The following is a 15,266-nucleotide window of genomic DNA, read 5'->3' on the forward strand; positions in this document are numbered from 1 at the left end:
TTTAGAAGATTCTTTCTTTGTTTTTATATTAGCACTGAAAAATAAATGTTCTTTGAGATTTCGCATAATATTCATTAGCACATTAGAATAGAAACAGACGTTTTTAGGACAACATGGAATGTTCAATATAACAGGTAATTTTAAAATTTTGCATTGTGATGTTATTTTTACATTATATCATGTAGTTTCAAACCAAAATGACCTCTTATTTGGAAATTGCCAAATGTCATATTTTCCATTTCTATATTATTCAGTGTTGTCAATACCCAATAAAAATCCACTTTGACTAAAATGTTGAAGAATAATTGTCAGTAACTGAAGATAACAAAGAAAGCAAAATGGTTCTACTAGGACGACAGTTTAACTTAATCATTATTTCAATAATTTCTCGGTTGGTAGTTGTCCCAGTTTTCACTTTTCACATTTAAAATGCTGTCACAAAAATACCAAAACCACTAAATAAAAAAATTTTAAGAACAATTGTCCTAATTTATTTCTACAAAAATAACGTCATACATCCAGAAAAATCCAATAATAATCGAAAAATTACAGGTGTTTGTACTATCTGTCTATCTACAACAGAAAACGGATTGAGACCACTCTCCAATACAACTTTCTCTCAAATGAGTATCAAGCCAAAATAGCAGTTTTCGAAAATTATCTCATATTGCTTGATATCATAAATACATAAATTATATCTATATTACAAAATTTCCTCGTCTGAAAAACTCCAACTATTAAAAAACAGCCTGCAGTAAGGTTAGATATACAGGCAGATTCTTTTTTTTAATATAACAAGAGGTTAAAAATTTTGTATACAAACCAAAGCAACCATTCTGAGTTTAATTAAATTATTTTCAAAATGGCTGAACTTGTAGAACTATAATAAATGGTCGCCAACATTGAAGTTTTAAATGATAAATGATTCAAAATATTACACTTCTGAAACCCTTTTCAATAAGTTACAAGTTACAAATATGGCATTTGATAATTATAAGTTTGGAGAGTCTTTTAAAATCTTTAAGAATGTCAACTATTAAATTGCCAAGCTACTATAATTTTTTGAAAATGATAATCAAAAAATGACTATAACAGTTTCTTCAAATGAATCGACCTTGTTTTTTCTATGGCAACCAAAAAAACATCGATTTTTATGAAGACTTTTATCAACATTTTCTATATCTATCTCTTGCAATTTTTCAAATAATGGCAAAAAATTAAATTTTATCTCATTAATTTCATTTTTAATCGAGTAAATTTTCAAAAAAAAACAATAAAGTTGTGTTATTATTTAAAAGAAATGTTCGATTTGTCTACCATTTTTATTCAAGAAGTTAAAAGTCAAAAGTTATAACAAACCACAATTAAATAATTCGATAATAAATCGGCTAAAAACTAAATAAAATGTTAAAGTTTGACAATCGTTAGAAGACCTATTTGATTAACGATGAAAATTATAAAGTAACATCCGTTTTTGCGAGCCTTTTTGTAATTATTTCCAAAAATAAAAAAATTGTCGTTCCATTTGAAAAAATAGAGCTACATCCTATTTTTTTATTTTGAAAATATATTACTAGCCTAAAGTTTTAGCAACTGACAATTTTGAAAATTCAAGAAAGCCCTTCGGTTATCGGATACAAAAAAAATTATTTACTTATCGCAAAGGATTTAAGGCCTGTGATATTTTAATAAATTTTAATAATTTTTCATTGTTCCGGATGTTCAGATTAAATATTTTAGTTGTACTCAAAATGGTCGATTTGGATCGTATACAAAATTTAAAAGCGCAAGCAATGATAGAAGGTAAAAAGTTTCTAATGTAGGTCCTAAACGAATCACCCTGTATAGTTTACGCGTCCAAGTTAAGACTAACCCTGTATAGGTACATGTAAGTGACTCATACCAATATGACAACATTTAACAATTGTTTAAAAAAATGGACTTAAAATATATATTAAGAACATTTATAAGAGTAGTTTTAAAAAATTCTGACAAATAATTTTGAATTTATTTTCTCTCTCTTTATATGATTATGATATCCTTTCGCAAAGTTATTTTTCAAGTCTTAACAATTTCTTATGTTTTGCTTTTAAATTACTCTATGTGCTCAAGCCCATAATAATCATAGCAACTTTACAAAAGAAAATAGAAAAGCACCACTACGTCGCACAAAATGTGATAACTTCTCATATTTTTTCCTTTTATTATACAAAGATTACCAAATTAGGGAGGTTTCAGTGAATGTCGATACAAGGAACTGTTTCGCTCTGTAAACCAAAGACATGTTGCACAGTAGTTTCAAAAAATGCATTAAAAATTATCTAAAACTGAACTGTGTAGTTCGATTAAATTTGTAGTAAAAATTTTATTATCATAATTGAATTCAGCATTTTAATATTTCAAGCATGAACTATATTTTATAACAAACTACCTATTTTAGCAATCATCGCAGCCAACTATACAGTTTTATAACTCTATAAAATAGCTCTATTTTTATACCATTCTATGACCCAACATTTTAAATTTAACTACTTTGATTAAAAATGTATGAAAGTACTACTGGTTATTTTATGTAATTAAGAGCACAATCGCGAACATTTAAAGCCCGTGGTACATACACAATTTTATTTTGCCTTCGAAAAAAACAATTTAATTCTGTTTCTGACAGGACAAGTTTGGTTTGCTTAGGCCAGCTTGTGCCCGCATTTGGGACATTATGATTCCAAAATAGAACAAACAGAATTATCTTGCAACTGCTGCATGCCTTATACCAATACATAAAAATAAATGATATTTTAATGAAATAATTCTTGTGCTCCACTTAAATTGTGATGCAGCATATTTAAAGGTTCACTGACTTTAAAAACCATAGCTACACTTTGGTGAATGTGAAAATATGCATAAGTGCACTGTTAATAATTATTATCTATGAAATAGGCAAGATGCAACTGATATTTTTACATCGTTCGTTATCTTGTTTTTACAGCATATAATCAATAAAGATTGGCATTTGCTCAAACAGAGTCTGCCGGCCTTGTCTGAGGCGACAAATTTAGCACTGCGACCTTTCCAACAACATTGAGGTAGGTTTATTATTAGAAATAATTATGCATTCAATTCGTAGAAATAGTAAAAATAGTACTCACCGATTTTTTAAGGTACTCCTTCTCACACACACTACACACCAATTTATTTATGACTGGACAAACATGTTTGATAATTAATTCAAATATAACACTACTATCTGTACAGAAATAAATAAATAAATTAATGAAAAAAATAAAGATTACAAGTGTGGGGATTTACATTTTTTGAATGAAAAGTTATTTTAGTTATTATTGGTGTGAGTGCGTAACACCACACACTTTGATGGGAACAAACTTCTGACTGGCCGGCAAATAGCATTCGCCTTTGGAAACGCCGGTGCCCCACCAGAGAACTTATTTAGATAAATAACATGTGGTGAACCTGTGAACTCCGATAATGGCACGAGGGCACCACAAAATAGGTATTTCACAAATTTGATTCTCAATACAGTTTTAAAAAAATGTAATAAAAGTAGTGCAGTAACTCAGGTAGGTATTACCTAGATATTAAAAAGATTTATGTATTTAAAAACGTTTAGTTAAAGAATTTTTTGTTTCAACCCTCGAGAAAGGGTTTAGCTTAAAAAAATAGCTTTGCAAAAGTGTCACACCCGTCAATGATTTTCATTTAAAAAACTTCAACTTTATGTTATTGCAGCTAAACAGATAGTTAACAAAATCATTGACAATAAATTCTCCGAAAAAAAGTTCCTGCTTTTCTGCTATTTGAAATATTGCCATGTCGTTTTCATTATCCGATCTACTTAAAATCCACAAAACTTAAAACATTTTTATTATACACAGGGTGTTTGATGTAGGGCGGTGAAATATTTTTACATAACTGTATCTTTGTGAAAAAATAATGTACTTTGTTACAGGTCTATCTCCTTCCGTTTCAGAATTAATCAACTTTTTGTTATAAATAAGAACAACTTTTGAAAAATTACTGCGAAGTCGCCTATGCATATTGCCCGAAAAATTTGCAACAGAAAATCTTGGAATACTTTGTAGTTTTAGCAAATAGTCGACTTTTAGTTGAAACACGCACCTAATGTACAGGGTGAGCTTAATCGCAAAAAGTTAAATAACTATTTTTTTCTAATAAAAGGCCATGTATCTGTTTACACCTATCGATAGCATTTTTCATAAGCTTTCTCATAATTTGCGGTTTGTTTAGCAAATATAAAATTTCTCATTAAGTTTTCAATAAAATATTTCTTTATTTATTTATTTCATTATTAATTCTTGTTGAGTGAAATTTATTTATGTATCAAGTCATAACGAGATTAGTAATGTAATTAGTCACATTATTATATGTTAAAAAATAAATTACCATTTGACTTATCAGATGCTAGGCTAACAAATTTTCTTGCAATGAAATACATTTTTGAGACAAATCCTAAAAATACAAATTTGTTATACAGGCTGTTCCAAGTTTTACGGTCGGGGCAAAAATAAAATAAACAAGTAAAATAATAAATTATTAGTCTAAACGATACGGAATTATTTAGGCTACCATTTGATACTTTGATATTGTTCAAAATATTTAAGGTATTGCTGTGAGACATTGAAACCAGTTTTGTGATTTTGTTTTAAGTTATTGTTATATTTTCTATATAGTAAAATTCCTCTAATCTTTAGAACCCTAACTACTGCTAAAATAGAATTATGCGCAAGTTGATAGATTTTGAGTAATCAAGATTTTAATATTAGACATCTAAAAGCTCGAATAATTTATGACGGGCTTTGTAGTATTGTGATGATCAGGTCAGAATTTCTTGACAATAGACCGCATGGCCCCGGAGAGATTGTAAACATTATAACGAACCTTTTTCTACTGTCAAGGAATTCTGACCTGATCACCAATTACCACAAAGTCTGCCATAAATTACTCAAAAGCTATCAACTTTCGCATAATTCTATTTCAGCAAAGTTGGTTTTTAAAGTCTCACAGCAATACCTTAAAAATTTTGGACAATATTACGGAGTCAAATGATAGCGTAATTAATACTCTATCATTGGAATAATTAATTTTTTTTAACCAACTAGAAATATTTATTTTTGTCTCGACCATAAAACTTGGAACACGCCGTACAAACCCATACCAGTAGAACGCTTATCAAAAATGCCGTCGCCATGTGAAAACAAATATATGATGGTTCATTTGAAAAAAATATTTGAATAGTTATTCAACTATTTCCGTTTTTGCACACCTGTACGGAGTGGTGCATTTTAGATGTCCGAATAAGGGATCTTTTTGAGAAAATAATTTTGGTCAAAACCGCATCTCGCTAGCGTGTTTTTGTTTTTGACTTATAAACAAAAGTTGTCATTTTAGCGAAATCTTAAAAAATTTATATCTTTCTTATTTTATAATAAGATGTGTATCTGTTATCAGATACACATTTGAAACACAGACATTACAGAGGCACTTTTTTTCAAAAAATGTAAAATTGTTATCAGTGATTTTTTTCAACCATTCGTTTAACTGTAATAACATAAAGTTGTATTTTTTTTAAATAGGAATCATAGATGACTATGACATTTTCGAAAAGCTTATTTTAAACAAAACATTTTGCTTTTTCTTTATAGTAGGCCATGAAAAAATTTTGGATTTTTAATTAAAACTATGAAAAGTGTATTACTCAACAAGTATTTATAATTTAATGATTTTCTAAACCCTAATTAATTCAAAAACAGCATAATAAATTATTATTAAATCAAATTTTTGCGATTAATAAAAATTATTTGTTTTTATATTTAAAATGGCATTCTATTTTACAATCTTTAATATCTAATGTCGGAAGAAGAAAAATCTTTATAATTGTATGACTGCCTGTCAATAAAATTTTATTTTACAAAAAAATGTCAATCCAAACACCATAATCAAATTCCATCTGCGGTAAAAAAATACAGAACATTATCAACGTCACCTCCATTGCACTTCACTAAATCATAAAAAAGTGTAATCAAATGGTAGTGACACATCGTTTACAATTTTCTGCACATTTTTTATGTGATTAAAATCTGCGATGATCATATATTTGTTTAATTGAAAATAACTTTAACATAGCTTATTTTTATAATTTCACATTTTTTACTTTAATAACCGTTCACAAAATTTCTAGATTATTCACACCTTTTATGCGAAATAATATTTCCATGGCCAACTACTTTCAAATATTTTAAATATATTTTTTATCAAAAGTGTATAAAAATATCAAACTATATTTATATGGTTTTGAGTTCAGAAAAAAATAAGCTTTTCCAAAATTACCTGCGTACATTACCTGCGTGCTTTAACTAGAATTCAGTTATTTGCAATGTATTCTAAATTTTTTTGTTGCAAATTTGTCAGTAAATATTCATAGACAACTTCGCAGTGATTTTCCAAAAGTTGTTTTTTTTTCCAAACCAAAAATTGAATAATTCCAAAACTGAGTTTATACAAAGTTTCGTTATTTTGTCTAGTAAAATGTAATTTATGCAAAAATATATATGGTGTGTACCCTTAAAAATATAAAACTTTGGTTCACTACCCTATATACAACAACCTGTGTATAATAAATTCAAATTTCGTCAAAAAAATACTTTGATGCTGAAGTGCGTGAAAAAGGTAAAAATAGCACAATGTTCAACCTAATTTGCAGAATTTTTGAGTACCTTGTGAAAAAGTTTACGTTTTTGTTTTCTGTTTGACTGAAAACATGCCGTTTTGAGTTCTCGGCTTATTTTGACAAAAATCTTCAAAATAGTCGCTTTTATAGTTAAATAACGTGTAAAAAATTTGTAATTAAAAACTCAACAAACTTATTTAAAACTCATATACATATTCCATATCACGAAAACTTCAAATTCATAAACAGCTTAAATACAGATTGGTCACGATATAATAACCTATAAAAAATTCTGGTTCATTAGAAAGATCCACCAAGTTCGGAAAACCTTTTTTCTTAGTTCAAAAATTATTTGGATAAATTAACCTTTGTCCAGACACGTTCGACGCCACTGATCAGTCATAGCCAAGAATTAAATGTTAAGAAACCATACTTGAATCACTTGTATTAATATTTGTAATAAATGATATAAATTGTATCACAATAATGGCATTTTCAAACATTTTTATCTCGAACACGAAAAAAATTAGAAATTTTTTTTATTTAAGAATTCTACTCATAATCACCTATTAGTGGATTTTATTTGGCAGAGTATATCGAGACCATCCTGTATATTAAATGATACTCAATTTGATTACTCGTATATGCTGAATCCATCTTCATAGTGAGTTAAAACGATAATAAATTTTCAAGGTTTTTTTTATTTACCAAGACATGTATTAACTTTACTGTTTTGCAATAACAAAGCAAGCATGACTTTTGTAATAGACAACAAAGTTTACTTCAGGTAAATTTGGCTTTTTAAAAATAAGGTTAAAAAAATTAAAGTTCTACATACTCTTCATTTATCATACCTTTACTTTTAACCGCACCAACTCTATGTTAATTTTAATAATATGTATATCAAAAAAATCATAAGGACATTTTTATCTCCTGTACTTACATAAAAATCCAAAAGAGAGACAAAACAAAATAAATAAGTTCTAAAAAATAAAACAAAAAATAAATTACGAAATAAAGTGTTACAGATATTACAGAAATGGTTCTTGAACCAAAACCTATTTCAAATATTTCGTTTCATCTCCATTACACTAAAATATGCAATGTTACAAGAAAATGTAATTTTTTAATTTCTTTTTATCAAAACTTAGCCTTGTATAACCACTACAAATCTGGACTAATTAAGAAATCTTTTGCAAAATAATGAAGTATCTATCCAGAAGGAAGATACGAGGATGCAAACGCAACATTTGTTCAGTTTATGGTTTTCATAAATTTTTCGCTTATTTTTTTTTATAATAAAGGCAATTGAAAATCCAAAAACCACCTACGGATTCGAATTTAGGAGAAAACTTTACATATAAAGAATTTTTGTTGTTACATTAAAATTATATATTTTATCCCTTTGAATCTGAATAATATCATTAAAAGTCACGAGAACTTTTTATGTAAAATTTTGTGTTTTACACTTTTTATTTAAAACTTCTTTCAAGCTATAACCGATTCTAAATAATTTTTTAAAAACACTTTATTTTCGGTTATTCAACCTCTTCTCGGGGTTCGATTTAACATTTTTTAAAAACATCACAGTAATTTACTCGTATATTAAAAATGAAAGTTTATCACCAACATTTTGATTTAAAGCCTCCTTTGACTGGATTACAGTGGGAATTTTATAAATTTGATTTTCAATACAGATTTTAAAAAATATTACAAAAATAGTGCACATAACTCAGGTATTTGGTGTGACAATAAGACATGATCCCTTCCAAAGCATAAAAATCACGTTTTATTTAGAATGTGGAATAATACAAAATATTTGAACAACTACAAATCATTGTTGCGGCTGTCTGGGCTGCCTCTTTCGAAACTTAAAGAACATTCCAGAGGTTTCTTTTACCTTCTTTACAACAGGCGTAGAAAGAGCCAACACTATGAAATAAATTTTTGTGTATGCACCCATGCACTTGATTTACAGTATCAAGTTTGAAAATACATTAGTATAAATCTTCATTAGAAATTAGAATTTATAAAAATTTAAATATTTAAGCAATAAATTTCGATTACTCTGTCTACCGTCGTGATTTATAATTATAACAGTTGAAACATTTTTTCAGTTGAATAATTTAGAACATTCCATGTAATCACATTTAATCTCCAATTTTATAAAATTAACTCACCAAGGATAAAAATACCTGCTTGTTGAACAAAATTACATTTTAAAATATCTGACTAATGTATGAGTGTTAGATTTTGTTTTGGCCGCTCTGCAAAAACCTAGACTTAATTATAACTTTTGGACGTTATAAAATGTATAAACACATAAAATGCATACGTCACATATCACATTTTTCCCGAAACAAATTTTGGCGTCGTTGGCAAAACCGGCCGTTGTCTCTTGCAATAATGTAAATACGGCATTTTTCCTTTAAACATAGACTTTTTTACATAATTTTACCATGACTATTCCAATGCTCAATTATGATTATTATAAATATCGAAAATCCTTTAAAAAATATCAAAGTATTTAGGTAGTAATAAGAGATTTGTATAGAATGGATTATACGAACCAATTTACTGATAGACAGACATAATAATTGTTTCAGAAAAAGTTTTAGAGCTAACTATCAATGATTTGATGAAACAATGTAGAAAGTAGAAAAGGGTGCGCAGTGACATTTATCATGTTTCCAATGCCATTATTTTATTGTCAACAAATTAACACCAAAGTGCGGCGAGTTAAGCACTTGTTAGCTTCGACAAAGAGTGGAAAAGAAATACATTTGAAAAAAAAATATTATTGATCAAAAGAAAGAAATAAAGCTGAAACAATTAGTAAATAAATGTTAACTAACAATTCAGCTTGAATTCTTGAAAGCTTGCATACAGTGTGCTTAAAAAGCGTCGCACCAACTCAATGATATGCAGAGTGTTCCGTCTTAATCCTACATTAGATGTAGTGGAAATTCTAAATATGATACTTATTTACATTAAAAAATTACCCAAAAAAACAAAAATCGTAATTCTCAACATAGTCAATGAAAAATGAATATTACCAAATACCTGCAAATATGTATTATATAAAACAGAAAGTTTTAACTGCTCGGCTCGTGGGCGATTACATGATAAAAATATTTTTGATAAATAAATTATTTTAAGATTTCAACTTTCTGCAACGTAAATATTTGTATCTCTTTATCGTATTAGGTCACCATAATATAAACATTCAAATTTTCCCTTTCATTAGCTTTTTTTAACTTTAATTAATAATTTCAGAAATAATCTTGGTTTAACACTAAGTTTTATAACAAGTGGCTACAGGGTTGTCATTACTGTTATTATAAAACAAGAATAAAATTTCCGAAAATTATAATTGTAACTTGAACTGTTTTTTTAGGGGCCATTACCCATCCTCTCTTCTTTAATTGAAATAGGAAAGGAGTTTGTGAACATACTTGAAGTAATTTTACATTATTTAGAGCGACTTTTTCTTGTAGACAATAATTAGTAGACAGTCTCGTTGTCAGTCAACAAAATGCTAATCTTATCTAGATGATTCAAATTGTTTTAGTTTTGTTTTGATCCAAAGTATCCTTATCCTAATCGGTTCATGTCACCATGTTGCTGATTTATTTTGCTGTAAGTTGCAGCGTTGGTGGTTCTTTGATTGATTAATGCGCCGTAGTTCATTGAAGTAGAATTTAATCTGAAATTCTTATTTATTATTAAACAGGATTAGACGACAGATATAAATCACAACTGAGAGTAACTTTGAAAAGCCTATGTTTTCTGTTAACGAACATGTTTATAGACATTGCCAACTTATTTTACCTATTTTAGAGTATTATTTTAATTTAAAACAAAAAATATATTAAAATTGAATCAAATATTCTCGAGTCAGTTAGGTCTTCAAAAAACCAATTTAAAAAAATAAAAATCGAAAAAACGTGAGGTAGGGAGCAATTATAAGAAATACTTTTTATTATTATAATTATTATAATAATTAATTAGCGTTTTTAGCACCATCATTTCAGTCAAAGTTGTTTTCTAAGTTGGCAATGTTTTTGGTCGATATACATATTATAATGTTTATGCATTTGTCAGTGGTTGACCATGAAAATGCTATCCCACTTAATGTAATGCTTAGCTGCAGTTAATTAATGTTCTTAAACTTTACACTACGAAAGAAAAATTTTGAAAAATCAGATTACATTTCGAATATCGTAACAAAGTTTATCCTTTCAAATATGCGTAAGACGAGTTTAATTGAAGAGGAATTTCAAAGAGTTTAAACACTACAGAATGATAGAATATTTTAGAAACAATAAAAAATATATTACTTAACAAGTATTTATAATTTAAGGATTTTTTAAACACTAATTAATCCAAAAACAACATAGTAAATTATTATTAGATCAAATTTTTGCGATTAATAAAAATTATTTGTTTTTAGATTTAAAATGGCAAGCTTACATTACTATTCTATTTTCTAGTTAAACATGGAATATTGGAAAAAAAACTTATTAATTGTATGATCGCTTGTTAAAAAAAATATTTTACAAAAATATGTCAATCGAAACACCAAAATCAAATCCCATCTGCGGTAAAAATTACATAACATTATCAACCTCACTTCCATTGCACTTCACTAAATCATAAAAAAGTGTTATCAAATAGTGACATATGGTTTTCAATTTTCTGCACATTTTTATGTAATTAAAAACTGCGCGACGATCGTATATTTGTTCAAATGAAAATAACTTTAACATAGCTTATTTCTATAATTATATTTATTTCTTATAATTTCACATTTTTTACTTTAATAACCGTTTACAAAATACCTAGATTATTCGCACCTTTTATGTGAAATACTTTTCCCATGTCCAACTACTTTCAAATATTTTAAATATGTTTTTATCAAAAGTATATAAACATATCAAATTGTATTTATACAGGGTGTCTCAGCTAAGAATTTCGAGCTTAATATCTTAGTTATATGTCAACGGATTATTATGAAATTTAGAATGCACATATTTTTGGAGGTGGTCTTTCAATTAGGGTCAAAAAATAACCTTAAATTAAAAAATAAAATTTTTAAACACATTTCTTTTATTTAAAATTAAGCCAAATTACCGTTGGATCATTAAACCCAGAAAAATAAATGGCCACACAAAAAATTAACCACTGTACAGTGTACCACTGAAAAAAACTGTCAAAAGTGTGCGCGCTGTCAGAAAAGTAAAATTGTTTTAATTTGGTGAAATTACGTTAAAAACTAACAAAAGTGTCGTTGGACTTTTTGTGAAATGTTATTTATGAAATTTAAAATTCAAAGAATCGTCAATAATTTGAACACACAGGAAGCGTACTTGAACTAAATTGAGTGAGGACAAAACACGCCACTGGAAACGAAGCAATAGTTGAGGCTGTAATTCAAGCTTTTGACGAAAATCCAATCAGTAGTGTACAAAACATTTCCAAAGTCCTGAATGTTCAAGTATCTAGAATTTTTCAGTTGTTGTTCAGTTTTTTAGTCCTTTTTGAAAGAATTAAAGCATCCAGTATCAAAAGTAACTCAAAAATATTGTTTTTTAACTTTGTATAGGTGAGAGTTAATTGTGAAATGTCCCTTGCGTGTCAGTAACGTTTCTTCGAGTAGGATTGACCAAAATTCAATGGTAGTGCTCATTTGTCTCATAGAGATCTACGCTTTTGCTTCTGTACCCACGTTTAACAGTTTGTTTCTCATTTTTCTCGCGAAACAGAGGTCTTCCACGAACGAGTTTTTTCTGACAGCATTTTTCACTGACGATATTTTTTTTAATATAAGTCTTAAAAGGCATAACATGTAGCATGTAAAAATTACGTTTTTAAGACTTGAGTTGCATTAATTGGATTTTAATCTTTATCTTCTAAAATATCTGCATTTTAAATTTCATAAAAATCCGTTGACAAATCTCTGAGATATCAGGCTCGAAAGTCTTAGTTGAGACACCCTGTATTGTTTCCAATTCAGAAAAAAAAAGCTTTTCGAAAATGTCAGACAACCATGATGCCTATTAAAAAAATACAACTTTATGTTATTACATTTAAACGAATGGTTGAAAAGTCAAATATTGTCTTATTTGGTTACGGTAACCATCAAGATACAAAAGATAGGTAGTCCATAATTCCCTTGGGAATTACATATAGAAGGAAATTCTTATGAGTCCTTAATTCCCTTCAACAGATTTCTTCAATCATTCAACTCATTTTTGTTTGATTTATGTTTTTTTGCAATTTGTCTAAGATTTATTAACACCCTTGTAATTCCCTCAGTATGCCTGGTGTTTTAGTTTGGCTTTCGAAACCTTGTAACTTTTTTATTTTTGAAAAAAAAATTAACAAACTTTATACAGAGTGGCCCAGGGGTGTGTAATCAGACTATATTTTTTTTATTTGGAATATTGCCATGCCGTTTATACTATCCCATAGATTGATTGAAAGCCCACAAACTAAAAACATTTTTATTATACACAGGATGTTGTATACAGAGGGTAAACCAAAGTTATATTTTTATTTGGAGCACCCTATATATTTTTTGCATAATTTAATTTCTACGCAAAAAAATAATGCAAGTTGATATAAACTATTATGGTTCTATCCCTTTTCATTTCGGAATTATTTAACTTTTGATTATAACAAAACCAATTTAAAAAAATTACAAATTTTTACATAATAAACATAATTACATATTTAACGATATAAGATTAAAGCTCAGTTAAAACTAGGGTTGCTTTACATTTCCCTTTTTAATCTCTGGGGGCATTTGATCCATAAGAAAAGACATACAGAGATTCCATTGTAAACGATAAATTGCTACTTTATCCTCTGTTTAGTTCATGGTAAAATTAAATTTAATCGTCTAGAGAAAAATGGTCCACAACCATTGTTATTTTTCTGTTATTGACGTTTTTTCATTGTTGAATTTTTTGACGTTCAGAATTGTTAATCATGGTATAAAATTTTGTATTGTATACGACGATAAAATTTATTTTCTCAAATAAAATTTTATCGTCTATAAATTACTATTATAAATAACTATTATTTCATTACTGTACACAGAACTCTGAGCTCTTACTTTTTAGATAGTACAGACTGTTTATAAAAGGTGGTTCTGGAATTTAAATTTACATCATTGAATCATTTTATTTTTATAAAATTTCTGAAAAGTATTAATCTACCCAGGTAACCAGTAAGACTAATTTTTTCATATACTAGCATTGTTCGTTTTTTCTTGAAAGAAACGGCAAACTTTTAATGCCAACTACGATCTCACATTCATTTACAGATGGTAGTTAGTTGCACATCGTTTTAAATATGAAAAAAAAACTCACTAATCTTGGTTGGAATGTTTTCATTACAAAAATATTTAAAGCAGTTATTTGCAGCTTTGTGACCGATATTTTATAACTAAAACTAACATTTGAATCTGGGATAGAATTTTGCCCGAAATTAGAGCCAAAACATTCTGAAAACTTTTCTCAGCAGAGCTTTATGAAAATGAAAAATTTTAGTCATTGGAATTAAATTAAAAATTAAATCGAACAAGAAACGTGTTACGTTTAATATTTGCCAAGTTGTTAATTCTGTTGCGTATTCTTGATCACCTTGTGTTACAGAAGATCCTTCAAATAGCTTTAAAAATTTATAATTTATAATGAAGAACTATAATTATAAGCAGATAAAAATCTAACAATAATTTTGTAAATCCAACAGTAAAGGTGCCACTAAACGTGGAAAATATACCTAAAACCCTGCGGTTATCTGAATGTGACTTGCCCTTAATTAATTGTAGCTTGTAAAATTTATTTCGAGTTAGTAATCCACCAATACATCTTTTAGAAACCAATCAAGTAATGAAGCAAATTTCAACTAAAGGTTGTTGATAAAAAATTCAATGGCCATTAACTTATGAAACGTTTTATTAATATTAAACTTTAGATAAAGTCCAGATCTTAAAACCTAACAGTTATGATCACGGAAATCGAGAAAGTTGAAACTCGTGTTGAGCACGTGAATCAAATGAGGAATTACGTATATGGCGCCAAGTGTAGCAAGGAATATTTCCGTACTATTTTTCTCATTTATAAACCTTGCCAGATAACTTTTAATACGACACGACAGTTGAAATTATCATTTTGTTATTAAACGTAATGCTCTGCAAAAAATAGTGATAAACAAACCAATTTAAAATTAATGCTACATGAATTGAATGAAATAAAGAATTCACATTTTCCTGATAGGTTTTTGGTACGCACTGTACAAATATAACATGCAGATATACCTGTAATATACATCATGGAGGCCCGGTGTGCTTAAAAGTGGATAATTACTTACCATATTTTCACCAGAATCATTATTTTCCCCCTTGCCAGAATCCCCCATTTTGTGGTGACAAACAAATTAATTCACTAGCTAAATACTTACGCACAGTTGATGACCTAACCGTGATGACATCAAAACTGTTGGTTCCTTCAAAAGAAAAATTTAAAAAATCTGTTAGAAAAATGCACCCAACAAT

General features: G+C 28.0%; 1 protein-coding gene across 4 annotated transcripts in view; it reads right to left on the reverse strand.

Moving 5' to 3' along the window:
- Positions 1-15,266, reverse strand: part of Gbs-70E (Glycogen binding subunit 70E) — a 33,101-nt gene that overhangs the window by 14,218 nt on the left and 3,617 nt on the right. The window contains exons 1-2 of one of the 4 annotated variants that reach the window (XM_015984590.2): positions 3,307-3,420; positions 3,147-3,244 (exon numbers count right to left, since the gene is read on the reverse strand). The exons of 1 other annotated variant lie outside the window; for it this stretch is intronic. Coding sequence is in view for 1 of the 3 variants with exons in the window: in XM_064356027.1 (XP_064212097.1) it covers positions 15,173-15,202 (30 nt within the window). In the remaining 2 variants the exon portion in view is untranslated. Of the gene's footprint in view, positions 1-3,146; positions 3,421-15,172; positions 15,218-15,266 lie in introns of those variants that run through there. 2 more of the 4 variants (XM_064356027.1, XM_962934.5) reach the window with 2 other exon arrangements.

Source organism: Tribolium castaneum, chromosome 4, assembly GCF_031307605.1.
Source record: "Tribolium castaneum strain GA2 chromosome 4, icTriCast1.1, whole genome shotgun sequence".
NCBI classification, from domain to species: domain Eukaryota; kingdom Metazoa; phylum Arthropoda; class Insecta; order Coleoptera; family Tenebrionidae; genus Tribolium; species Tribolium castaneum.